Below are 26,056 nucleotides of genomic sequence, written 5' to 3'. Positions count from 1 at the left end.
CCCCCGGGACCCTCAAGGAGCTCCCCAGAGACCCTACCAGTTACCTTCAGAGACCCCCCCCAAGAGACCCTCAGAGAGACACCCCCCCACACCCCCCCCCCACACCCCAAAGAAGAAGGCGGGTTTGGCCTCCCGGCCCGAAGATGCCGTACCTGGGCTCCGAGGACCCCGTGAAGGAGCTGAAGAAGGCCCTGGGCAACCCCCACGTCCAGGCTGACCGGCCCCGCTACCGGAATGTCATCCAGCGGCTCATCAGGTAGAAGCATTAATAATAATAATAATAATAATAATAATAACAGTGATGGCATCTGTTAAGCGCTTACTATGTGCGAAGCACTGTTCTAAGCGCTGGGTGGACGTACAAAGTGTCATTCAGTCGTATTTATTGAGCGCTTACCGTGTGCAGAGCACTGTGCCAAGCGCTTGGGAAGTACAAGCTGGCAACATCTAGAGACGGTCCCCACCCAACAACGGGCTCACAGGCTAGAAGGGGGAGACGGACGAGGAAACAAAACATGTGGACAGGTGTTGAAATTAGTCAGAACAAATAGAATTAAAGCTAAATGCGCATCATTAACAAAATAAATAGAATAGTAAATATGTACAAGTAAAGTAAATGAGTAATAAATCTGTACGAACGTACATCATCATCATCAATCGTATTTATTGAGCGCTTACTATGTGCAGAGCACTGGACTAAGCGCTTGGGAAGTACAAATTGGCGACATAGAGAGACAGTCCCTACCCAACAGCGGGCTCACAGTCTAAAAGGGGGAGACGGAGAACAAAACCAAACATACTAACAAAATAAAATAAACATCCCAGGTGGGGCTCACAGTCTTCATCACCATTTTACAGATGAGGGAACTGAGGCCCAGAGAATAATAAGGATGGCTTATGTTAAGCGATTACTGTGTGCAAAGCACTGTTCTAAGCACTGGGGAGGATACAAGGTGATCAAGTTGTCCCACGTGGGGCTCACAGTCTTCACCCCCATTTTACAGATGAGGGAACTGAAGCTCAGAGAGGTGAAGTGACTTTCCCAGGGTCACACAGCAGACATATGGCAGAGCTGGGATTAGAACCCATGACCTCCGACTCCCAACCCCGGGCTCTTTCCACTGAGTCAGGCTGCTTCTCCATGATAATAATAATGATGGCATTTGTTAAGCGCTTGCTATGTGCCAAGCACTGTTCTAAGCGCTGGGGGAGATGCAAGGTCATCAGTTTGTCCCACGTGGGGCTCGCAGTCTTAAACCCCATTTTTACGGATGAGGTAACTGAGGCACAGAGAAGTCAAGTGACTTGCCCAGAGTCACACAGCTGATCGGTGGTGGAGCTGGGATTAGAAACCACGACCTCTGACTCCCAAGCCCGGGCTCATTCCACTATGCCACGCTACTCCTCATGTGCACCACCCTTTTTCATGGGATTCGATTGAGCGTTTACTTCATTCCATCCTGTTTATATTGGGAAGCAGCATGGCCTAGTGGTTATAGCACAGGCCTGGAAATCAGAAGGTCATGGGTTCTAATCCCGGCTCCGCCGCTTGTCTGCTGCCTGACCTCAGGCAAGCCACTTCACTTCTCTGGGCCTCAGTTTCCTCATCTGTAAAATGGGGAATAAGACTGTGAGCCCTATGCGGGACAGGGACTGGGTCCAACCCAATTTGCTTGTATCCATCCACCCCAGTTCTTAGTACGTGCCTGGCACATAGTAAGTGCATAACAAATACCGTAATTATTATTATTATTATTATTATTATTTATTGAACATTCACTGTGTGCAGGGCACTGTGCCAAGCACTTGGGAGAGTACTGTACAACAGTAAACAGACACAGTCCCTGCCCACAGCGAGCTTACAGTCTAGAGGGAAAGACAGACATAAATATAAATAAATAAAATGATAGATATGCACATAAGCGGCATGGAGTAGTGGATAGTGCACAGGACTGGGAGTCGAAGGTCATGGATTCCAATCCCAGCTCCACCACATGTCTGCCGAGTGACCTTGGGCAAGTCACTTCACTTCTCTGGGCCTCAGTTACCTCATCTGTAAAATGGGGATTGAGATTGTGAACCCAACATGGGACAGGGACTGTCTCCCCCCTGATTTGCTTGTTTCTACGCCAGAGCTTAGAACTGTGCCTGGCACAGAGTAAGCACTTTAGAAATACCATAATTATTATTTTTATTATTATAAGCGCTGTGGGGCTTGAAGAGGGGATGAATGAGGGGAGCAAGTCAGGGCGGCACAGAAGGGAGAGGGAGAAGCGTGCCAGCTGGGTTGTAGTCGAAGGATAGCAAGGTGTTGTAGGAGGGGGGTTAGAGTACTTTAAAGAGGTGATTGAATGTTTTATACGTGCCAGGCCCTGTGCTAAGCACTGGGATAGATAACTGCTAATCAAGTTGGCCGCAGTCCGTGCCCCACGTGGGGCCAAGTTTCAAACCCAATTTACAGATAACTGAGGCACAGAGAAGTTAAGCTATTTGCCCAAGATCACACAGCAAACAAGAGCAGAGCGGGGAGTAGAACCCAGGTCCTTCTGACTTCCCAGGCCTGTGCTTTATCATCATCATCATCATCAATCGTATTTATTGAGCGCTTACTGTGTGCGGAGCACTGTACTAAGCGCTTGGGAAGTACAAGTTGGCAACATATAGAGACGGTCCCTACCCAACAGTGGGCTCACAGTCTAAAAGGGGGAGACAGACAACAGAACAACACATATTAACAAAATAAATAGAATAAATATGTGCAAGTAAAATAGAGTATTAAATATGTACAAACATATATACTAGGCCGTGGTGCTTCCTCCCCACACTGCGTTTCCCAGGGATAAAGGAAAAAAAGTGTTATGGAGGATGGAAAGACTAGAGTACTAGACTAGACTGAAAGCTCATTGAGGGCAGGGAATGTCTACTAGTTCTATTCTGTTAACAGTTTTACTCTCCTAAGTGCTTAGTACAGTGCTGTGCACGTGGAAAGCTTACAAGTAAAACTGATAGACTGGACGTGCTGCTGCTTAGCATTTAATATCAGTTTACACTCCTGTGCCATACTGTGCACCAAGTCTAGAACTCATTCTTGTGCTTGCGAGATATTTTTAAAACAAGGAAAGATAACAGCAGTTTTCCATTTTTGTCAGTAATCAGTAGTTTGTGAGGTTTGGTAGGTTAACTTTTTCTTCAGAGTAGATTAGTATTATTACTATTATTGTTATTAATGCATTGAAATTCCTCAATGTCATAGGTTCAGCAAAGAACATTTAGAGGTTACACCCCTATCTGCAAGAAACTTACAAATCAATCAAGCAATAGTAGATATTGAGTGCTGACTGAGTGCAGAGTACTGTATTTCAGCACTTGGGAAAGTACAGCAGAAACAAAACACATTCATTCAATCGTATTTATTGAGCGCTTACTGTGTGCAGAGCACTGTACTAGGCGCCTGGAAAGTACAAGTCGGCAACATATGGAGACGGTCCCTATCCAACAACGGGCAGAATCTACTAGGGGAGGCGGAGTGGCAAAAAGTATTTATAAATTGTGGCAAAGGACAAACACAGATAAAGTGGGTAGGAAAGTAGGAAATATGCCAGGATGAAATAACCAGAAGTTCTAGACTATATCCGTGAATATGCATATTTACATAAATGCTGTGGGTGAATGTGAATTCATGAATGCCAAGGGTGATCTGTTGGGTTGGCTCAAGTTGGGGTGTTGGGAATTAAGCGGGGAAGGCTTACATTTTGACACTCCCAGGCAAATCCCCTTGGGACGTTAAGGCATGTCTCATATGATCGGAAAACCCCGTATCTGATTATTCCATCCCTTTGAGCTAACCTTTCCGTTACTCCTAATCTCTGTATCGCCACCGAAACCTTGTCACCCCTTACGACCCGGACAGAAGAGGCGCTTACAGAAACCTCTGTCGCAGTGAGCAGTTAAGAAGTGTGTGTGAGACAGGTGGTAACGTGGTGAAGGCGGAAGAGAACTATGCAGACTGCAGTCGAACCCAAAACTTTGCACTGGTTAATCGTCGATAGGGTAAAGCAAGGGTGCGTAATAGACTCAGTCCTGTTCAGTTTATTCTGTGCATCCCTGCTGGAGAATGCATCAAGGGACTTGGATGCAGGAGTTAGAATCAATCCATCTATCAGTAGTATTTATTGAGTGCTTACTGTACTAAACACTTGGGAAAGCACAGTCCCACGCACAATAGAGTTGGTAGATGTGATGAATGCCCAGAAGGAGCTTATAGTCTATAGGGGGAGGCAGACATTAAAGTGGATTAGGCATAGGGGAAGTGGTAGTATGTAAGTATTGTGGGGCAGAGGTGAGGATTAAAGTGCTTAAGGGGTACACAGCCAGATTCCCAATTGATTCAGAGTACTCTTCCATTCCTCTGGAAAACTTGTTCAAATGAGCAGGCTAAGAGCACTGTTGGGTAGGGACTGTCTCTATATGTTGCCAGCTTGTACTTCCGAAGCGCTTGGTACAGTGCTCTGCACACAGTAAGCGCTCAATAAATACGATTGATTGATTGATCTGAAGTCATTCAAGAATGACTACAGCCAACTGGGCTTTAAGAGGACCAATAGTAATAGTGATTATTATTTTTAATGGTATTAGGTGCTTACTCTATGCCAGGCACTATACGAAGCACTAGGGTAGATACAAGCTAATGAGGAGGGACGCATCCATGTCCCACATGGGGCTCACAGGCTTAGTCCCCATTTTACAGATGAGGCAACTGAGGCACTGACTGCCTCACGGTCACACGGCAGACAGGTGGCGGGGCCAGGCTTAGAACCCAGGCCCTTCGACTCCCAGGCCTGTAATCTTTCCTCTAGGCTACCCTGCTTGGGAGGCTACTCCCAAGAAGACACGTAAGTGACTATAAACCACTTGGCCAGATCAGCCAGGTCCTATGAACTGGTTCAGGGTCTCCATCCAACCTCAGCTCAACACAGGCCTTTTCTCCTCTCTCTAGAGGAGAAGCAGGTGTCTCAGCCTGCACCAGAAAAGCTACAAACTCACCCCAAGTGCTACCCAACTTTCTCTCTAGTTGGGAGACTTGGACTCTGTTGCCCAAACACAATAGCTCGTACTCCGTGATAAATCAGTGGTATTTACTAAACCCCTACTGTGTGCAGAGCACTGTACTAAGCCCATGGGAAAGTACAGTGCAACAGAATTAGCAGACGCATTCCCTGCCCGTAACGATCTCACATCAGTTCCGTGATTTACCGGTCCTCTTCAACGTCAGATGACCAGTCAGGATCGTAGGTACCAAGCCCTGGAGTGAAATGGGTTTCCGTCCATTTTGAAGCTATGCTAACCTCAGTACAACTTTGTTGTGTATGAAGAGAATACAGGGCAGAAGGATACTCAAGGAGCTGCAATTAGGTGGGCTGAAGTTGGGCAACCAAAATCAGTGGAGGACCTAGAAATGTTTGAAGCGTTCATTCATTCAATCAATCAATAGTGTTTTTCCAGTGCTTACCGTGTGCAGAGTATGTGCAAAGTGCTTGGGAGAGGACGGTATAACAGAGTTGGTAGACATGTTCCCTTCCACAAAGAGATTACGGTCTAGCGGGGAGACAGACGTTAATAGGAATAAGTAAATCGCGAATATGTACATAAGTGCTGTGGAGCCGAAGGTGGGATGAATAAAGGGGGCGAATCCAGTGGGTGGGTGCATTAAAACAGTCTCAGACAATATCCCATCTCAGCCGAAAAATAGAAGCCAACTGCCAGAGACAGTCCACCATGGCACTCGCCAGTCAAGAAAGAAAGGAGCAGCGCATCTCGAGCCCAAGCTTTCAAAGGATCGAGAGGCAAAAGCAGAAGTGAAAACAACACCCTGCTCTGCAAACAACGAAAACAGCAGCAGAAAAAAGGACCCTGGTGGTGGGGACTGTGGGCCCCCCATATGCCTTCTTAGCCACACAAACACCTCTAGGGGAACTTGACCACCGGTGGCTTCTCTGGGTAAAAAGGCCAAATGTGGGTACTCAGTTTAAAAATGATTCGTTGCTCCATCTTGAAGCTGTGCGGTCGGCGGTGGTTTTTGCGATTTGAGTAACGGTATTTCCGTGCTCTGGTCAATTGATTTTAGGCACATGACCCAGGGAGTGGATGTGTCCAGCGTCTTCATGGAGATGGTGAAAGCCAGCGCGACCACGGATATTGTGCAGAAGAAATTGGTGTACCTGTACATGTGCACCTATGCCCCTCTGAAGCCAGACCTGGCTCTCCTAGCCATCAACACTCTCTGCAAGGACTGCTCCGATCCCAACCCCATGGTTCGAGGCCTGGCTCTCAGGAGCATGTGTAGCCTCAGGTGGGTTCTCTTCTCGGTGCAGACAGGTAGCGGCTGCTGAGTTTGGGGGAGTTAGTAGCAGGACTAACCTATCTAGGGTCTCGGCCCAAGGAAACATGACATGGCGGTTGGGTTGGGTCTGAAAGACACCCAGTTGGGCTGTTCTAGAAGCTTACGGTTAGTCGTTCTCACCCTCAATTGTGACCTCTCTGGGATTGCGATTCCCTAAATACAGCTGAGAGTGTGGTGAGTCTCTTGGTTGTTTCCACTGAGCTGCCCCCTCCAGGAAATTGGCAAATGTCAATTAGCAAAATCTGCTAGTTCAAGCTCACGACAGTCCCGTCTTCCTTGCCTGATGGGCATTGGATTATCCAGTGCCAGTTTGGCGGGTGAGAAGAAAGCCCATTAAATCCCCGGCCCCCTAAAGTCCCACAGGTGCTGTGTGAGAACAGGACGGCCTTGACTTATTACATATTTATTACTCTATTTATTTATTTATTTATTACATATTTATTACTCTATTTATTTATTTATTTATTTATTTTACTTGTACATTTCTATCCTATTTATTTTATTTTGTTGGTATGTTGGGTTCTGTTCTCTGTCTCCCCCTTTTAGACTGTGAGCCCACTGTTGGGTAGGGACTGTCTCTATGTGTTGCCAATTTGTACTTCCCAAGCGCTTAGTACAGTGCTCTGCACGTAGTAAGCGCTCAATAAATACGATTGATTGATTGATTGATTGATTGACTTGGGTGTTCTGTGTAGGATGCCCGGCATCCAGGAATACATCCAACAGCCCGTTCTAAATGGTCTGCGGGACAAGGCCTCGTACGTCAGGAGGGTAGCGGTCCTCGCCTGTGCAAAGATGCACAATCTTCACGAAGAGTCCGAAGTGGGTAAGAGGCGATTTTATCTATCGTCATCCCAGTTTGGTGGCGGGGTGTGTGTGTGTTTGTGTGTAGAATACTGGAGTGAAGAGGTCTTTATGACAGAACAGTAGGACCAACACTTCCTGGAGTCCAGGATGGCCATGTGTCTTTAGAGGTAGGATGCAACTGGGATTATTTCCATCATCATCACAAATATATTGTTCAAAGCCCTTTCCTAAACACTGGTGAGGCCACGAGTAAGATGTACATGGGGCTCAGAATTTAAAGGTGGAGGGTAGAGAAGAGAAGAGCCAGTAAGAGAGGTCATTCAAAAGTGTAAGAGAATAAGAGATTTCAGCTGTAGAAATTTTGGTCAGATGCAGGTGGATTAAGGGGGCATCCCTTACCACAGGCCCGCTGCTGTCCTAGCCAGAATTTGCCCTGGTCACACCCAAGAAGCAGCGTGCCCTAGTGAAAAGAACATGGGCCTTGGGAGTCAGAGGAGCTGGGTTCTAATCCTGGCTCTTCCATTTGTCTGCTCTGTGACCTTGTGCAAGTTAGTACTCTGTGCCTCAGTTCCCTCATCTGTAAAAGGAGATTAAGACCAAGCCCCTTGTGAGACATGGACTGCGTCCAGCCTAATTGGTTTGTGTCTACCCCAGCACTTTGAGGCCTTCCCCGATTAATCAATCAATCAATCGTATTGAGCACTTACTGTGTGCAGAGCACTGTACTAAGCGCTTGGGAAGTACAAGTTGGCAACATATTAAAAGCCCCGTTTTCCCCGGCTCCCTATCCCTTCGGCACTTGGATCTGTGACCTTTGGGTATTTGATATTTGCCCCAACCTCTACCCCACAGCGCTTATGAACATATCTTTAAATTCTAGATTCTGCTAATTCTCTTGTATTGAAGTCTCCCAAGCGCTTAGTACCATGCCAACACATAGCTGTAACAAATACCATAAAAAAAGGACAAAAAAACTGCCAACTCCCTCTCCGTACCGTGAAGGCTGGGATGCCAGTACAGCTAGTCTTCCTACATCATGGGGGTTGCGTCCTTGTAGAGCTGAGTTAAAGGAACACTGGAATTTGGTACCCACCTTGGGCCCAAATGCCTCACACGAGCATCCAATCCTTTGTCTGGACCCTGCATCACTTTCAGTTTCGACAAATGTGCCTTATTGGAAGAACGCTTCCCCAATTCTAGCCCTCCTGTCCAAGATGTGTAGTGAAAATATACTTTATGACAGAACTATTGGAGCAGGCAATTCTGCTCTAACACGTGTTTCCATGACCCAATTTGGATCAGTCAATCAGTGGTACCGGCTGAGAGTTTACTGAGTGCGGGCGGAAGAGTGATCAATGCGCAACATGAGTCTCTTTTGGTTGAACACAATCCACAAGCTGACACAAATAGAGTTGTTGTACGAAGAAGTGGTCGTGCATATGGTGTCAGCCAAGGCACGGTGCTGATATACTTCCCATTACTGTACACGTCTGTTATATTGTACTCTCCCAAATGGTTAGTACAGTGCTGCGCACACAGTAAGCATTCAATAAATCAATCAATCGTATTTATTGAGCGCTTACTGTGTGCAGAGCACCGTACTAAGCGCTTGGGAAGTACAAGTTGGCAACATATAGGGACAGTCCTTACCCAACAGTGGGCTCACAGTCTAAAAGGGGGAGACAGAGAACAAAACCAAACATACTAACAAAATAAAATAAATAGAATAGATATGTACAAGTAAAATAAATAAATAAATAGAGTAATAAATATGTACAAACATATATACATATATACAGGTGCTGTGGGGAAGGGAAGGAGGTAAATAAATGCAATTGATTGATTCCCAGCCACTGCCGACTCAGCCGTACTGTACTGTACCGCACAGTACTTTGTGCTTTTGCGACTGTTCAGAATTTAATACCATAAAAAAGCAGTTGAGAAGCAACGTGGCTCAGTGGAAAGAGCGCGGGCTTGGGAGTCAGAGGTTCAAATCCTGCCTCCACCAATTGTCAGCTGTGTGACTTTGGGCAAGTCACTTATCTGTGCCTGTTACCTCATCCGTAAAATAGGGGTTAAGACCGTGAGCGCCATGTGGGACAACCTGATGACCTTGTATCCTCTCCAGTGCTTAGAACAGTGCTTTGCACATAGTAAGTGCTTAACAAATGCCATCATTATTATTACTATTATTATTAAAGGGGTGAGGCATTTTGCTAGAGGTGGAAATAACAATAATGTAGAAGTTTGTGTTGAAAGATGTCAGTCATGGTGGTATCTTCAGTCATCTGCCCCCTAACCCATTAATTCCCACTGAATCAATGGCTAGTGTAACCCAATTTTCCCATAACACGATGTTTTTCAAGAAAATAGCTTGCACTTTATAGAACTCCCTGTGTTTTCTTACCTTCCTTTTTCTTCTGCAAGCGACAGGACTGTGTGTGTGTGTGTGTGTGTGTGTGTGTGTGTGTGTCGGGGGGTGGTGGGTTGTGACATTTCCTCATTTGTGTGTGTGTGTGTGTGTGTGAGGGGGGTGGCGGGTTGTGACATTTCCTCATTTGTGTGTGTATGTGTGAGGGGCAGAATGTTCCCTAAACTTCTGGCATTTCCTGGAGTTCCTGAATCCCTAGTAGGCAGTAGCTTCTCTCACTCAGTGGTATTGACTGCGCTGAGTTTTGGGGAAAAAAACAAGGATCAACCAGTCAATCATCATCATCAATCGTATTTATTGAGCGCTTACTATGTGCAGAGCACTGTAGTAAGTGCTTGGGAAGTACAAATTGGCAACATATAGAGACAGTCCCTACCCAACAGTGGGCTCACAGTCTAAAAGTCAATGGTATTAAGTACTTACTATGTGCAGAACAATATACTAAGCCCTTAGGTGAGCATAATACAACAGCTGGTAGACGCAGTCGCTGCCCACAAGGAGCTCACAATCTAGAGATGGACATAAATATAAATAAGTAATTAATGATAATTGTCATAGCCCCACAGTGCTTGTGTATATATCTAAAATTTATTGATACTAATGTCTGTCTCCCCCTCTAGACTGTAAACTCCTTTCGGTTAGGAAACGTATTTACCAACTCTTTTGAATTGTGCTCTCCCAGGCGCTTAGTGCAGCACCCTGCACACAGTAAGCAGTCAGTAAATATCATTGATTGAATTAAACATCACCCTAGTCCCCTAGGTTTTTCACACAGCCTCACACTAGAAGAGAGAGAGTGTTGAGTGAAGGGCAGACAGAGAAAGATTGAATTGATTAAGCATGACAGAGCAATGAAAGAATCAGTCAATCAATCATACAGAGCACTGTACTAAGCTCTTGGGATAGCTCAACACAACAGAGTTGGCAATCAATCAATCAATTGTATTTATTGAGCGCTCACTGTGTGCAGAGCACTGGACTAAGCACTTGGGAAGTACAAGTTGGCAACATGTGGAGATGGTCCCTACCCAACAGTGGGCTCACAGTCTAGAGAAGCAGCGTGGCTCAGTGGAAAGAGCACAGGCTTTGGAGTCAGAGGTCATGGGTTCGAATGCCGACTCCGCCACATGTCTGCTGTGTGATCTTGGGCAAGTCAACTTCTCTGGGCCTCAGTTACCTCATCTGTAAAATGGGGATTAAGACTGTGAGCCCCACGTGGGACAACCTGATCAGCCTGTATCCTATGTGCTTTGCACATAGTAAGTGCTTAACAAATGCCGATTATTATTATTATTATTAGAAGGGGCAGACACGTTCCCTGCCCACAAAGTACTTACAACCTAGAAGAGACAAGGAGCACAATAAAAACGGTAACTGCATCAGTATTTTGGGGTAAAGGGAGCGTTTTTTTCTTTTAAGACGTGTCACCGCTCTGGCGAGCCGCAACTTGTGATGGTTCCAAATGTTTGCCAGCCTGCCAGATCCCTTCAGACGGCAGTGTCATCGAGGGAGGAGAGGGCCAAAACTCTTCCCTCCCTTTGCACTCCATCAGAGGGGGTCCAGCTGAGGCCGTGCTCCGTCTCTCCTCTCCTTTGCTTTGTTACAGATGGCGCAGTGGTAAATGAGTTGTACAGTTTGCTGCGGGACCAAGACCCCATCGTGGTGGTGAATTGCCTGAGGGCCCTGGAGGAGATCCTGAGGCAGGAGGGCGGTGTCGTCATCAATAAGCCTATCGCCCACCACCTTTTAAACCGGTTCGCTTGCTAGACTGTTTGGGTTGGGTCCATTTGCTGTAGAGGGATTCTGCTTGTTCATCGGAATCAAGGGGTAGTTTGGGCCAGCAGTTTCCCCCCCAGCCCGGGAAAGAGGAAAATGAACTACAGTGGGTAGTGTTTCCTCGGAAAGAAATTTACTTTGCCGTTCGCCCCCTTGCAGTTGTGCTGAGGGCATGGGATAGGGTAGAAACATGAGGCTTTGTGCTCTTCTACCAACTCTCAACTTTTTCCTTTTGTCTCCTCAAGTCACTCACATTGGAATATAGCATGGAGAATAAGAGCATCCTCTTTTCATTTGAGATTCATTCATTCATTCGTATTAAGCGCTTACTGTGTGCAGAGCACTGTACTAAGCTCTTGGGAATCAATCAATCGTATTTATTGAGCACTTACTGTGTGCAGAGCACTGTACTAAGCTCTTGGGAAGTACAAGTTGGCAACATATAGAGACGGTCCCTACCCAGCAGCGGGCTCACAGTCTAGAACGGGGAGACAGACAACAAAACAAAACATATTAACAAAGTAAAATAAATAGAATAAATATGTACAAGTAAAATAAATAGAGTCATAAATATGTACAAGCATATATACAGGTGCTGTGGGGAGGGGAAGGAGGTAAGGCGGGGGGGATGGGGAGGGGGAGGAGGGGGAAAGGAAGGAGGGGGCTCAGTCTGGGAAGCCTTCCTGGAGGAGGTGAGCTCTCAGTAGGGCTTTGAAGGGAGGAAGAGAGCTAGCTTGGCGGATGTTGGGAGGGAGGGCATTCCACGCCAGGGGGAGGACGTGGGCTGGGGGTCGACAGCGGGACAAGCGAGAACGAGGCACGGTGAGGAGATTAGCGGCAGAGGAGCGGAGGGTGCGGTCTGGGCTGTAGAAGGAGAGAAGGGAGGTGAGGTAGGAGGGGGCGAGGGAATGGACAGCCTTGAAGCCGAGGGTGAGGAGTTTTTACCTCTGATTGAGTCCCAGTTTTATTTGATTCTAAAAGCCACTCTCTGAACAGATCGAGCACGCACACCATAGAGAACTACTTAAAGTAGGTTTTGTCAGTCAATCAATCAATGGTATTGATTGAGTGCTTACTGAAAACAGCATGGCTCAGTGGATAGAGCCCATTCATTTATTCATTCAGTCGTATTTATTGATCACTTACTGCGTGCACAGCACTGTACTAAATGCTTGGGGATTACAAGTCGGCAACATATAGAGACGGTCCCTACCCAGCAACGAGCTCACAGTTTAGAAGGGGGAGAAAGGTTTTCTGTTCAGATCTACAAGAGACTGAAAGATTTTATATTGCCAGGGGTTGTGGTACACAGAGCTACTAAAGAAAATGATCATTTCTTCAAGCCCAGACAGGCCTGGGAATGAGAAGGTTGTAGGTTCTAATCCCAGCTCCACCTCTTGTCTGCTTTGTGACCTTGGGCCAGTCACTTCACTTCTCTGTGCCTCAGCTTCTTTATCCATAAAATGAGGATTGAAACTGTGAGCCCCATGTAGGACAGGGACTGTGTCCGATTCGATTTGCTTGTATCCACCCAAGCGCTTAGTACGATGCCTGGCACGCAGTAAGGGCTTAATAATAATAATAATAATTTATGGTATTTGTTAAGCGCTTACTATGTGCCAAGCCCTGTTCAAAGTGCCGGGGTAAATACAAGCTAATCAGGTTGTTCCACATGGGGCTCACAGTCTTAATCCCCATTTTACAGATGAGGTAACTGAGGCATAGCGATGTTAAGCAGCTTGCCCAAGGTCACACAGCGACAAGTGGCGAAAGAGGGATTAGAACCCATGTCCTCCAACTCCCAAGCTGGTGCTCTTTCCACTAAGCCACGCTGCTTCTCAAACAAATACCAGTATTATTATTGCTGTTTGCCAGGCGCTATACTAAGCACTTGGGAGAGTACAGTGCAATAGAATTAGCAGACATGTTCCCTGCCCTTAACGAGCTTACAAGCTAAAGGGAGAGACAGATATTAAAATAGATTATGGATGGGGGAGACAGAAGAGTTAAGAAATATGCACATAAGTACCCTGAGGCTGGGGTGAGTGTCAAAGTCCTCAAAGGGCACACAGCCAAGTGCGTAGTCAACATAGAAGGGAGAGTGGTTAGGGGAAATAGAGGGCTTAGTCTGGGAAAGCCTGTTGGTGTAGATGGGATTTTAGAAGGATTTTGAAGGTGGGGAGAGTGGTGGGAGGTCGGATATGAAGGGAGAGGGAATTCCAGGCCTGAAGGAGAACATGGAAAAGTGTAGTGTTAAACAGAACATGTTTTAAGTGTTCTCTCTGAAAACTTTTGTCCTCAGAAGAATATTTTTCTTGTGACATATTAACCGAAGCATCATAAATGGTTTGAAGTCGAGGCTATTTGGGTAAATAAGACCTGAACATAGCTGAAATTTTCTTAAGAACACTTATTATTTTGAATATTCATTGACTTGTTAGTCTCCCTTCGATTGCCTTTTCTTCCTCCTACTGAGACTGGGAGCTCCCTGTGGGGCAGGGACTGTGTCTGACCCGATTAACTCGTACCTACGCCAGTGCTCAGAACCGCACGTGACCCATCGTAAGGGCTTAAAGTACAGTGATAATGATAATAATAATTGCCCTCAAATAATCATCATCATCATCATCATCAATCGTATTTATTGAGCGCTTACTGTGTGCAGAGCACTGTACTAAGCGCTTGGGAAGTACAAATTGGCAACATATAGAGACAGTCCCTACCCAACAGTGGGCTCACAGTCTAAAAGGGGGAGACAGGGAACAAAACCAAACATACTAACAAAATAAAATAAATAGGATAGATATGTACAAGTAAAATAAATAAATAGATAGAGTAATAAATGTGTACAAACATACATGTATACAGGTGCTGTGGGGAAGGGAAGGAGGTAAGATGGGGGGATGGAGAGGGGGACGAGGGGGAGAGGAAGGAAGGGGCTCAGTCTGGGAAGGCCTCCTGGAGGAGGTGAGCTCTCAGCAGGGCCTTGATGATCAAGGCGTGACTCAGTGTGGCCACTATGGCTGCCCTCGAGGTTCATTTCTGTTTGCCATACAGGCGGGTCACTTGCCACGGAAGGAGGGTGTAAATTGCCTTGTTCTTGTTGCCGAAACCGTATTGCCTGTGTCTTGTTTGGGCAGCATGTCAGACCTGGACCAGTGGGGCCAAGCCGAGGTTCTGGGCTTCTTGCTGCGCTACCGGCCCCGGAGCGAGGAGGAACTCTTCGACATCCTCAACCTGCTGGACGTCTTCCTCAAGAGCGGCAGCCCGAGCGTGGTGATGGCGGCCACCAAGCTCTTCCTGATTCTGGCGCAGGAGTTCCCCCAGGTGCAGGCGGACGTGCTAGCGCGGGTCAAGGGGCCGCTTCTCACAGCCTGTTCGTCGGGCAGCCGGGAGCTCTGCTTCGCCGCCCTATGCCACGTGCGGCAGATCCTGCGCAGCCTGCCCGGCCATTTCAGCAGCCACTATAAAAAGTTCTTTTGCTCGTACTCGGAGCCGCACTTCATCAAACTGCAGAAAGTCGAAGTGCTCTGCGAGCTGGTGAACGATGAGAACGCCCAGCAGGTGTTGGAGGAACTGAAAGGCTACTGCACGGATGTGGCTGCCGATCTGGCGCAGGCTGCCGTCTTTGCCATAGGTAGGATGTTAACCGCCCTGCCTCCTTCCAGGATTTAGCAGCCCTGAAGAGAGAGCCGGGGCCACTTTCCTTAGAACAGAGGGAAGAAGTCCCAAGGGTCGGCCGACCCTCCACGCTCCCGCGGATGACTAACTCTTACCCGTGAGAAACTACATGTCTAGAGAACTCCTCCTACCCAGACTGGGATTCCCAAGGCACTGAACTCAGACTGATGTGCCCCTTCTCTGGCTCTGAGCCGTGGGCAAGACGGGGCAGTTCAGGCGGTTCATTGAAATCAGGCCTTGTGGATGTGAGGGGGCGGTTAGGGAGGATGGAGAAAAAGAGTCAGTGAGGGGTCAAGGATGAGAATGGGTTTCCAGAAACATAGGCATTATTGGAAGCAGCACAGCTGAGTGGATAGAGCACATTTCTATTCTATTTATTTTATTTTGTTAGCATGTTTGGTTCTGTTCTCTGTCTCCCCCTTTTAGACCGTGAGCCCACTGTTGGGTAGGGACTGTCTCTATATGTTGCCAATTTGTACTTCCCAAGCGCTTAGTACAGTGCTCTGCACATAGTAAGTGCTCAATAAATATGATTGATGATAATGATGATGATAGAGCACGGGCCTGGGACTTAGAAGGACCGGTCCTGGCTCTGCCATGTGTCTGCTGTGTGACCCTGGGCACAAGTCGTTTCACTTCTCTGGGCCTCAGTTACCTCATCTATAAAATTGGGATTAAGAATGTGAACCCCATGTGGGGCAGGGACTGTGTCCAACCTGATTAACGTGTATCTACCCCAGTGCCTAGAACAGTGCTTGGCACGTAGGAAGTGCTTAGCAAATACCATCATTACTATTATCATTTGGAGCCTGGTTGCCCGGGATTTGTAGCATAGTAATGGTATTTATTAAGCATTTACTTTGTGCAGGGCACTGTACTGAGTGCTGGGAAAGAGTAGACAGGTGAGAGATAGATATAATAATAATAATGGCATTTGTTAACCGCTTACTATGTGCAAAGCACTGTTCTAAGCGCTGTGGAGGATACAAGGTGATCAGGTTGTCCCACGTGGGGCTCACAGTCTTAATTCCCATTTTCCAGATGAGGTAACTGAGGCACAGAGAAGTTAAGTGACTTGCCCAAAGTCACACGGCTGACAAGTGGCAGAGCCGGGATTTGAACCCTTGACCTCTGACTCCAAAGCCCGGGCTCTTTCCACTGAGCCACGCTGCTTCTCTGTGGACTCTGTCCCTCAAGGGGCTCACAATCTGTGAATATAGAAGCGTGGCGGGGGTGGAGGGGGGGTCTGGAGACAGACATATTGAAGCAGCGTGGCTCAGTGGAAAGAGGCCGGACTTTGGAGTCAGAGGTCATGGGTTCAAATCTCGGCCCCACCACTTGTCAGTTGTGTGACTTGGGGCAGGTCACTTAACTTCTCTGTGCCTCAGTTCCCTCATCTGTAAAATGGAGATTAAGACTGTGAGCCCCACGGGAGACAACCTGATCACTTTATAATCTCACCAGCGCTTAGAACAGTGCTTTGCACATAGCGCTTAATAAATGCTACTAGTAGTAGTATACTGGGGGCAGTGAAATACTAAAATGGCATAAAGAACAAAGACAAATATGCATACGTAGAATACAAACTACAATCAGTAGGGAGCTGTGGTTAGAGGAGCAGAATTTCTCTTTGTGGTTCAGAGTCCATAGCAGTGGATGCTCAACCATTAGATTTCCCAAGGTTAAATGAGGCCTCATGCCAGAGGGGTACTCGTTCCCATCGGAGCGGCGGAAAGCAGGATAGGAGGGGGCAATCTTGACAGTGCAGAGGGAAGCCAGTGTTAGCCGTAGGTGGCCAGGAGGGCAGGTGGTTCATTTGTCCGATTCTCCATTTCCTCTGTTGTCCCCTCCTTTGTAGGTGGTATCGCCAGAACTTACACAGAGCAGTGTGTACAGATACTGACGGAACTTCTGAGCCTCAAGCAGGAACACATAACTTCAGGTAACGGCCCCCTTTCCGGCCTGAATCGTTTTGATCCCTTTCTACTAATCAGCTGCCCTAACACTCTGATTTCCTAGTAACTGACTGTCTTCGAAAATCATGGCCATTGCGTGTGAAAGGAGCAAACAAATCCTATTTGTTCTGACGATTTTGACACCCGTCTACGTGTTTTGTTGTCCGTCTCCCCCTTCTAGACTGTGAGCCCGTTGTTGGGTCGGGACCGTCTCTATATGTTGCCGGCTTGTACTTCCCAAGTGCTTAGTCCAGTGCTCTGCACACAGTAAGTGCTCAATAAATACGACAGAAAGAATGAACAAAAGGAGCAACGTTTATTATCATTTTTCTCTGAGGGAGACGTCATTGAGATTTTACACTGTGAGCTGACTGTGAGCCCACTCTTTTAGACTGTGAGCCCACTGTTGGGTAGGGACTGTCTCTATATGTTGCCGATTTGTACTTCCCAAGCGCTTAGTACTGTGCTCTGCACATAGTAAGCGCTCAATAAATACGATTGATGATGATGATGATGATGAGATGGCATTAGAGCTTCGCAGATCTAGATGCTCTGAAAAATTTCTCAGTTCTTCTCTGTGAGCCCCCGTCCACATACGTGATACTAAAGCTCTTCCACGTGACACGTGTTCTGGGTTACGTTGCAGCTGTGGTGCAGACTTTCCGTGACTTGGTGTGGCTCTGTCCACAGTGCGTTGAGGCGGTGTGTCAGGCCCTGCCCAACTGTGAAGAGAACATCCAGGACAGTGAGGTACGTACTCGATCCTTTAGATTTTTCCTTCCCCAAGCAGAGGGTGGGATTATGGGATTCTGATCCTTGAATCAATCAATCAATTGAATCAATCAGTAGTGTTTATGGGGTACTTCATCATCATCATCATCATCAATCGTATTTATTGAGCGCTTACTATGTGCACAGCACTGTACTAAGCGCTTGGGAAGTACAAATCGGCAACATATAGAGACAGTCCCTACCCAACAGCGGGCTCACAGTCGAAAAGAGTGGGCTCACAGTCAGCTCACAGTGTAAAATCTCAATGACGTCTCCCTCAGAGAAAAATGATAATAAACGTTGCTCCTCTCGTTCATTCTTTCTATCGTATTTATTGAGCGCTTCCTGTGTGCAGAGCACTGTACTAAGCACTTGGGAAGTACAAGCGGGTACTTACTGCATGCAGAGCACCATACTAGGCACTTGAGGGAGAATAGAATAGAGTTGATAGGCATATAAGCTAGACTTTCCCGTACCTCTAGACTTTAAGCTTGTTGTGGGCATGGGACCTGTGTACCTACTTTTAATGCCTCTCTCTCACCCGTCTCTCACCACCAATTCCAGTTCCAGTCTGGAAGCAGAAAAATACAGTACCAGAATATGCCGTGTTTTCTAAAGCTACTGGTTCATCCACCTCCTGTTCCCATGAAAGATCCGGGAAGAGGGTTTAGAGTCATCATCATCATCATCAATCGTATTTATTGAGCGCTTAGAGTCACGGTGGTTGAGGCAAGGGAAAGGTCAGGCTAAGGCCTCGATACCTCAGGCAGCCTGATCCTGGTAACCGAGGGCTTCCGTGGCTCTTCCTCCGTCACTCGGCCCCCTGCTCCTGCAGGAATTGTGGTTGGGTTGCTGGCACTGGCTGTTGCGGATTTTAAGGTATTTGCTGCTGAATTTAACTGAAGTTGAAGATAATTTTATCTTCTGCAACTTTCGACTAGAGAATTGAGCACAGTGGCTTCACAACCAACTGAAATGTTACCCTATTAAAGCTTTTTTATGGTATTTGTTAAGCACTTACGATGTGCCAGGCACTGTACTAAGCGTTAGGGTAGATAGAATCAGGTTGGACACAGTCCCTGTTCCACCTCGGGCTCACAGTCTTAATCCCCATTTAATAGATGAGGTCACTGAGGCACAGGGAAATGAAGTGACATGCCTGAGGTCACACAGCAGACAAATGGAGCCCAAACTCTTTCCCCTAGACTAGTGCTGCTTCTCAAAGCTTTGGGGAACCTTTCTTGCCGAGCTTGTTTTGGGGAGAGTTGGGATTTCAGTTTTTCTTATTCTCCGGTCTCCTTCCGTGGCCCAAACAGTGTTCATAAATCAAATGATTGCATCAACATTTCGGTAAGAATGGTGGTGATGAAGCCAAAAATCCCAGCTTTCTCCTGTACCCCCCCACATAGCCAACACTGAATCCCATCCTTGTTGCCTCGGTTCCCTAGGGCAAACAGGCACTGATCTGGCTGTTGGGGGTGCATGGGGAGAAAATCCCTAATGCGCCCTATGTGCTGGAAGACTTTGTGGAGAATGTGAAGGCTGAGACCTTTCCAGCCGTGAAAATGGAACTACTGACTGCCCTGTTGCGTCTCTTCCTGTCCCGCCCCGCTGAGTGCCAGGACACGCTGGGTCGGCTGCTGTATTACTGCATAGGTGGGTCATCTCCAAGCAGGAGCGGTACCTGTTCTGATCCCCTACTGTCCAGAGAGGAAGACTCAAAGGCAGTGGTCAACCTTGGTCCAAATGACAGGTGATGAGGTTAAAGATCCTCCCCCCACCTTTATTCCCTTCCCATGGAACGTCGCGGGGGATTCCATCCGGGATAGATCCCATTGATCCACCTCTCCTCAACCACGGGGCTCCGGAAGTGAAGCTGGTTAGAGACCCCCCACTACCTCCACTTGTCTACTTTTCAATATGCATTAGTGTCGTAACCAATGGCCGAACCTAGGAACGTAATCAGATGCATCTCAAGTGAGTCTTGGACCATGGTGTCCTTATGGGCGCACAGTTGGGATTCTTGAGTCAGGTGTAAACTCAAGCACAGAGCAGGCCCGGAGCCACTGTCGCTAATTGGCAAGTATGGATGCTTTGGGGATGTTGTGTGCTGTTTAAATAACATGAAATTGGAGACAAGGGAGAATGTACAGAATTGTCAAATATTTTTGATTCGGCCAGTGCATTACCAGCAAGCCCGGAGAAATCTCTGTTCGAAGGGTCTGGGGTAGTCAAGCTGAGGAGAAAATGTCTACTTTTTATGGCTCCTTCCTCGACTACCTCTTGTTCCCGCTTGTCTCCACTAACCTTCTCATCTTGCTTGCCAAAGAGTGCAGCTTAGATAGCAGCTTTATTATTATTATTGTTATATTAAGCGCTTATTATGTGTCAAGGACCATTCTAAGCACTGGTGGGAGCTAGTACCAGTGAGCAACTGCTGGCAGCTTGATCTCCCTTACCAGTCAACGTTGCATTTTCTCTCTCTCTCTCTTTCTCTCTCTCTCCTCCCCGCCACTCCCCACAGAAGAGGAGAAGGACATGGCTGTGCGGGATCGGGGACTCTTCTACTATCGCCTCCTTTTAGCCGGTATTGACAAAGTGAAAAGGATCCTGTGCAGCCCCAAATCTGATCCGTCCCTTGGGCTCCTGGAGGACCAAACAAAATGTCCCGTGAACAGCTGGGCCTCCGATTTCAACACACTGGTGCCTATGTACGGCAAAGCACGTTGGGCGGCCCTTGCCTCCTACCAAGTGACAGAGCCCCAGGCTCCAAATGCTCCCGGAGCTGCAGCCGTCGCTTCCCTAGGTAAAAGTTGGATCAGGGAGCCTGTCCTTATACCACCCCTTTGTCGTCATTCATTTTTCTTGCCTTAACCCTCTTGGGGGAGGGTGGAGGAAGTGGTGAAGGCCAGATTGTTGCCTGCCCGAGCTCAGTGATTCAGCTAATAATACGAGTGGTGGTATTTAATAAACACCCTGTACCATGCGCTAGGTTGAGTACAGGGGTAGATTCAAGATAACCGGGTCAGACGCGGCCCTTGTCCCACACGGGGCTTACAGTCAGAGGGAGGGAGAAGAGGTATTTTCTCCCCATTTTGCAGATGAGGAAACTAAGACTTGCCCAAGCTCACACAGCAGGCAAGTTGCGGAGTTTGGGACTAGAGCCCCATCTCTCCTGCCTTCCAGTCTCCTTCTCTTTCCACTCGGCCGCATTGGCTCCCAATACCTTGTATCTACCCTAGCGCTTAGAACAGAGCTTGGCACATAGCGCTTAACAAATATCATTGTTATTAGTATTATTACAGATCATCATCATCATCAATCGTATTTATTGAGCGCTTACTATGTGCAGAGCACTGTACTAAGCGCTTGGGAAGTACAAATTGGCAACATATAGAGACAGTCCCTACCCAACAGTGGGCTCACAGTCTAAAAGTCTAATGTAAGATTACAGATCCTACATTAAATAGTAATGATCATAATAGTGGTACTTGTTGAGCACTGGGGTTACTCAGGACACTCACAGACCTTGTCCCACCCTCCTGAAGCTCCTAGTCTGAGGAAGGAGAACAGGTACGCTTCGTTTCTGTCAAGGGAAGACTGTCCTTTGCACTTTCAAGGGTGTCAACACACCTTTGCTGGGTGTCCGTTTTTGTTCCTTCTAGGATCCCCGACGTCAGAGAAGAGCGAGGAAGAGCTGCGAGCCCAGCCCGATTCCGAGGCGCTCCTCCTGGTCTCTCCGGGCCAGCTGACCGCCGAGCAGTTTGAGAGGTCTTGGCTGAGCCTGGAAGTGGCCTGCCAGCAGGTCCTGCCCTGGCCCGGCCCGGTCCATCCGGAGACCTTCCAGGCAGCCCTGCCGGTCGTCAACATCCAGGCCATTGCCGTGAGCAAGCCCGGAGCGCAACCCTGGAAAGCCTATCTCGGTGCCTCGGATGACACAGGCTGCCTCTTCCTAACAGAACTGCTGCTGGAGACAGAGAACTCACAGATGCAGATCTCAGTGAAACAAAGCGAAGCCAGGGCTGAAGCACTGTGTGCTTTTGTTTCTGTGTTAAAATCAGTCCTAGGGACAGTTGCGGGGGTGAAATCTTGATCGATCTGGGGCTTCCTGGACCCTAAGGTTTGTGATCAGGTCCCTCGGTTGGTTTTCAGAGCTGCTGGTCGAGTCCAAGTGGTATCACCGAGGTGTGAGGGAGAATGTAATCTGGAAGCTCGGATTCCTCAGTTCTCTTCCTGACTCCCTCTATATCGGTGGTAGATAATCGCATTTCTCCACAGAGAAATGTTGGTAAGCAGCTTTGATGTCTGGAAGTAAAGGGCTAGTAAATTATGGTGATTAGTATATTCAAAGCCATTTTGTGGGTCTGAATAGATTCCGTGGCTTGACTAGTTGTATGTTCGCGGGATCTAATCCCCATACGTGGCTCTGAGTACAGTATTCAGGTCCTGGGGGGAGGATTCTTTTGTACTTTGTTATTGAAAGTGCTGTTCAGTAAAGTCTAGAAATTTCTCACTCCTCCAGAGAATGTTTACAGTGTTGTTACCCTGACAGCAAACGAAAATCGAAATTGAGGTTCAAGAGAAGAAGACAAAGGCAATGGAGATTTCTCATCAAATTGTGAATTTATGTCCAACAGGAATCAAAAGCTACACTTTTGAAACTTAATACCAAAGAAATGGCCCATGGCTCAACGTTCTGAAAGAACGACGTTGCTGAACTGACAGAGGCTTCGGAAGCCTGTAGAAACTCGTCCCTTAGAGATGTGAGGGAGGGGCGGTAAAATAGGAATGTGTGTTTTTTGGAAAATAAATGCCTTTGAAAAATTATCCAGAACAAGAATTTGTTTTCTATTACGGTCTCTTTGTTCTCTTTTCCTAGCAAGTTTACCAGGGCCGAAGTGGATTCTGGATTTCATTGTTTCGTAATCCTTCCTGGTAGGTTTGGGTACTCTCTACCCACATGTTATGGGATATGGGGCTAGGTGGAGTGACTGCTGGATGGCCAGGATAAAGCCTGCAGCTAGTTGTGAAAAATTCTTCTTTCTTTAGCCTTAGAAAGATTAATCCCAGATTTGGCTAAACCTGGGCAGTAATGAGTCCAGTCCCCAGGAGGCCATCTTGGGAGTTTTTGTCTGTAAATCAGAAATCTAAAAGTCTGTACAAGTTTGGGGATACCCCCCATCCTAAAAGTGGAACTAACTGGAATGGCTGTTGGGCCCCGCTAAACCCCTCCTCAGAGTTCCCAACTAAATGCTCTTCTGCTCCAGGTCATTAAAGGGACAAATAGAGAATCAATCAATCAATCATACTGAGCGCTTACTGTGTGCAGAGCACTGTACTAAGCGCTTGGGAAGTCCAAGTTGGCAACATATAGAGACAGTCCCTACCCAACAGTGGGCTCACAGTCTAAAAGGGGGAGACAGAGAATGAAACCAAACATACTAACAAAATAAAATAAATAAATAAATAAGAGGTGTCTAGTGAATAGAGCTCGGTCCTGGGAGTCAGAAGGATCTGACTAATTGTGGCTCTGCCACTTATCTGCCATGTGACCTTGGGCAAGTCATTTCACTTCTCTCTGCCTCAGTTCCCGCATCTAAAATGGGGATTAAGACTGTGAGCCCAGTGAGGGACATGGACTGTGTCCAACTTGATTAACTTGTATCTACCCCAGTGCTTAGTACAGTGCCTGACAGAAAGTAAGTGTGTCTCAAATACCGTAAAAAATACAGATGATTGGTTTGGACTCCATCATTGACCCTCAGAGCTCACAATCTAAGATTTAATACAAAGCCCATCCAACAGTGGCCCCTGGATTCTAAATCCAAGAAAGCCTAGTTTCTAAACTTTCCCTCCCCCAAATCCACACATGGGTCTATGGCAGAACTTCTTAGACATGGCCTCCCTCCTCTCCTCCCTCTCCTCCTCCTCCTCCCTCCTCCTCCTCCCTCCTTGGCCTCAAACCCCATTCTTAGATTCTTAATAAATGCCATTATTATTATTATTATTATTGTTATTATTATTATTGTCATTATTATTATTATTATTATCATTATTATAGGGATCTGGAAGGAAACAGGGGTCACTAATCCAAGAGAGTATCTATCTCAAAGGCATATAATCCTCCATTCCCCAGACAAGCCAATCTGGGGAGTAAACAAGTGGTTTGGGGAAGGAAAATCTCCAGGAGTCTTACAAATTCTTTTTTATGTTACCTGTTAAACGCTTACTAAGTTCCAGGCACTTTACTAAGCACGGGGGTAGATACAAGATAATCAGCTTGGACACAGTCCGTGTCCAACATGAGGCATAGAGTTAAGTGGGTAGGGACTGTCTCTATGTGTTGCCAACTTGTACTTCCCAAGCGCTTAGTACAGTGCTCTGCACACAGCAAGCGCTCAAAAAATACGATTGATGATGAACTGAGGCACAAAGAAGTGAAGTGACTTGCCCAAGCTCACGCAGCAGACAAGCGGCAGGCCCTGGATCAGAACTCGGGTCCTCCGGCTCCCATGCCCGTGTTCTTTCCACTACCCCATGCTGCATGAAGTTGCTGTTATCATGTCGTGGACTAATTGTTTGGGAGCATATTGAGTCCTGAGACTTAAGTGTTGAGATCTATCAGTCCTGAGACCTAGGAGAGGAGCAGTGAAAAGAACATAGGCCTGAGAGACGTCCCACATCAAGATCAACTCTTCAAATCCTAACTTAAGCGGAAGGGGACTCCATCCAGGCTACAGTCAGTCAGTCGGTAGTACTTCTTGAGTGCTCACTGTGTGCAGAGCACTGTAATCAATCAATCAATCAATCATTTATTGAGCGCTTATTGTGTGCAGAGCACTGGACTAAGCCCTTGGGAAGTACAAGTTGGCAACATATAGAGACAGACCCTACCCAACAGTGGGCTCACAATCTAGAAGGGGGAGACAGACAACAAAACTAAACATATTAACAAAATAGGGCCTTGAAGGGAGGAAGAGAGCTAGCTTGGCAGATCAATCAATCAATCAATCGTATTTATTGAGCACTTACTGTGTGCAGAGCACTGTACTAAGCGCTTGGGAAGTCCAAGTTGGCAACATATAAAGTCCCTACCCAACAGTGGGCTCACAGTCTAGAAGGGGGAGACAGACAACAGAACAAAACCAAGTCAATCAGGTTGGACACAGTCCCTGTCAATCAATCAATCATATTTATTGAGCGCTTACTGTGTGCAGAGCACTGTACTAAGCGCTTGGGAAGTACAAGTTGGAAACATATAGAGATGGTCCCTACCCAACAGTGGGCTCCCACATGGGGCTCAAACTCTTGATCTCCACTTTACAGATGAGGAAACTGAGGCCCAGAGAAGTGAAGGGACTTGCCCAAGGTCACAAAGCAAATATGAGGCACAGCTGGGATTAGAACCCAGGTCCTTCTCCATGCTCTATCCACTGAGCCATGCTGCCTCTCCACAGCAGGAGAACCACAGCCTCCAATACCAGCAGCCCCCAGCACAGAATTGTGTGTGTGACAGGGAGCAGGAGTGCTCGCTTTCTGTTCCTGTATATATGTATATATGTTTGTACATATTTATTACTCTATTTATTTATTTATTTTACCTGTACATATCTATTCTATTTATTTTATTTTGTTAGTATGTTTGGTTTTGTTCTCTGTCTCCCCCTTTTAGACTGTGAGCCCACTGTTGGGTAGGGACTGTCTCTATATGTTGCCAACTTGGACTTCCCAAGCGCTTAGTACAGTGCTCTGCACACAGTAAGCGCTCAATAAATACGATTGATTGATTGATTGATTGATTGATTGTTCCATCTTTCTCCGGCCACCACAACTCTCCTAGGTTCAAGATCATCTGATAAGGGTGTGTGAGCGTGAGAGTGAATCACTGTGTTTGTGTATGTGTGTGTGTGTAAGTAAGTGTGAGAGAGAGAGATAGAGGATGTTTTTTTTCTCAGCCTCCTCTCACTCTTTCCTGCTTTTTTCCCCATAAACTTGTGGGCAGGGAATATATCTACGAGCTCTGTGGTCTTGTCCTCCTCCAAGGACACATAGCAAGCACTCAATAAATAGCATTCGTTGGTTGATTCTCCTTTCTTTACATCGCTTCTCTGTGACTCCATTTCCTCATCGTTCAAATGGCTAGCCAATTCATTAAATCGTATTTATTGAGGGCTTACTGTGTGCAGAGCACTGTACTAAGCACTTGGAAAGTGCAATTCAGCAACAAATAGAGCT

The 26,056-nt window shown here is 47.0% G+C and overlaps 1 protein-coding gene across 2 annotated transcripts; it reads left to right on the top strand.

Annotated features, from left to right (window-relative positions):
- Positions 1 to 110: 110 nt before the first annotated feature.
- On the top strand, positions 111 to 22,648 carry AP4B1 (adaptor related protein complex 4 subunit beta 1). 2 transcript variants are annotated; one of them, XM_038749087.1, is made up of 10 exons: positions 111 to 256; positions 6,125 to 6,349; positions 7,096 to 7,226; positions 11,245 to 11,392; positions 14,555 to 15,051; positions 16,954 to 17,037; positions 17,697 to 17,800; positions 19,270 to 19,477; positions 20,346 to 20,627; positions 21,487 to 22,648. In XM_038749087.1, exons 1-10 carry the CDS (start codon positions 144 to 146, stop codon positions 21,912 to 21,914), a joined length of 2,220 nt encoding a protein of 739 aa, XP_038605015.1. In that variant the 5' UTR covers positions 111 to 143; the 3' UTR covers positions 21,915 to 22,648. The 2 variants fall into 2 exon arrangements, with proteins under 2 accessions (XP_038605015.1, XP_038605016.1); XM_038749088.1 differs by lacking the exons at positions 17,697 to 17,800; positions 19,270 to 19,477.
- The last annotated feature ends 3,408 nt before the right edge of the window (positions 22,649 to 26,056 follow it).

This window comes from Tachyglossus aculeatus, chromosome 7 (assembly GCF_015852505.1).
Source record: "Tachyglossus aculeatus isolate mTacAcu1 chromosome 7, mTacAcu1.pri, whole genome shotgun sequence".
In the NCBI taxonomy this organism is placed as follows: domain Eukaryota; kingdom Metazoa; phylum Chordata; class Mammalia; order Monotremata; family Tachyglossidae; genus Tachyglossus; species Tachyglossus aculeatus.
Note: the sequence above shows the minus strand (reverse complement) of the source record. Positions and strands in the feature narration are given on the sequence as shown.

Coding starts and splice junctions, on each gene's coding strand:
- AP4B1 (XM_038749087.1), top strand. CDS start 144: ATGCCGTACCTGGGCTCCGAGGACCCCGTGAAGGAGCTGAAGAAGGCC. Junction 6,350..7,095: donor AGGAGCATGTGTAGCCTCAG/GTGGGTTCTCTT, acceptor TGTTCTGTGTAG/GATGCCCGGCATCCAGGAAT. Junction 17,801..19,269: donor AGAACATCCAGGACAGTGAG/GTACGTACTCGA, acceptor TCGGTTCCCTAG/GGCAAACAGGCACTGATCTG.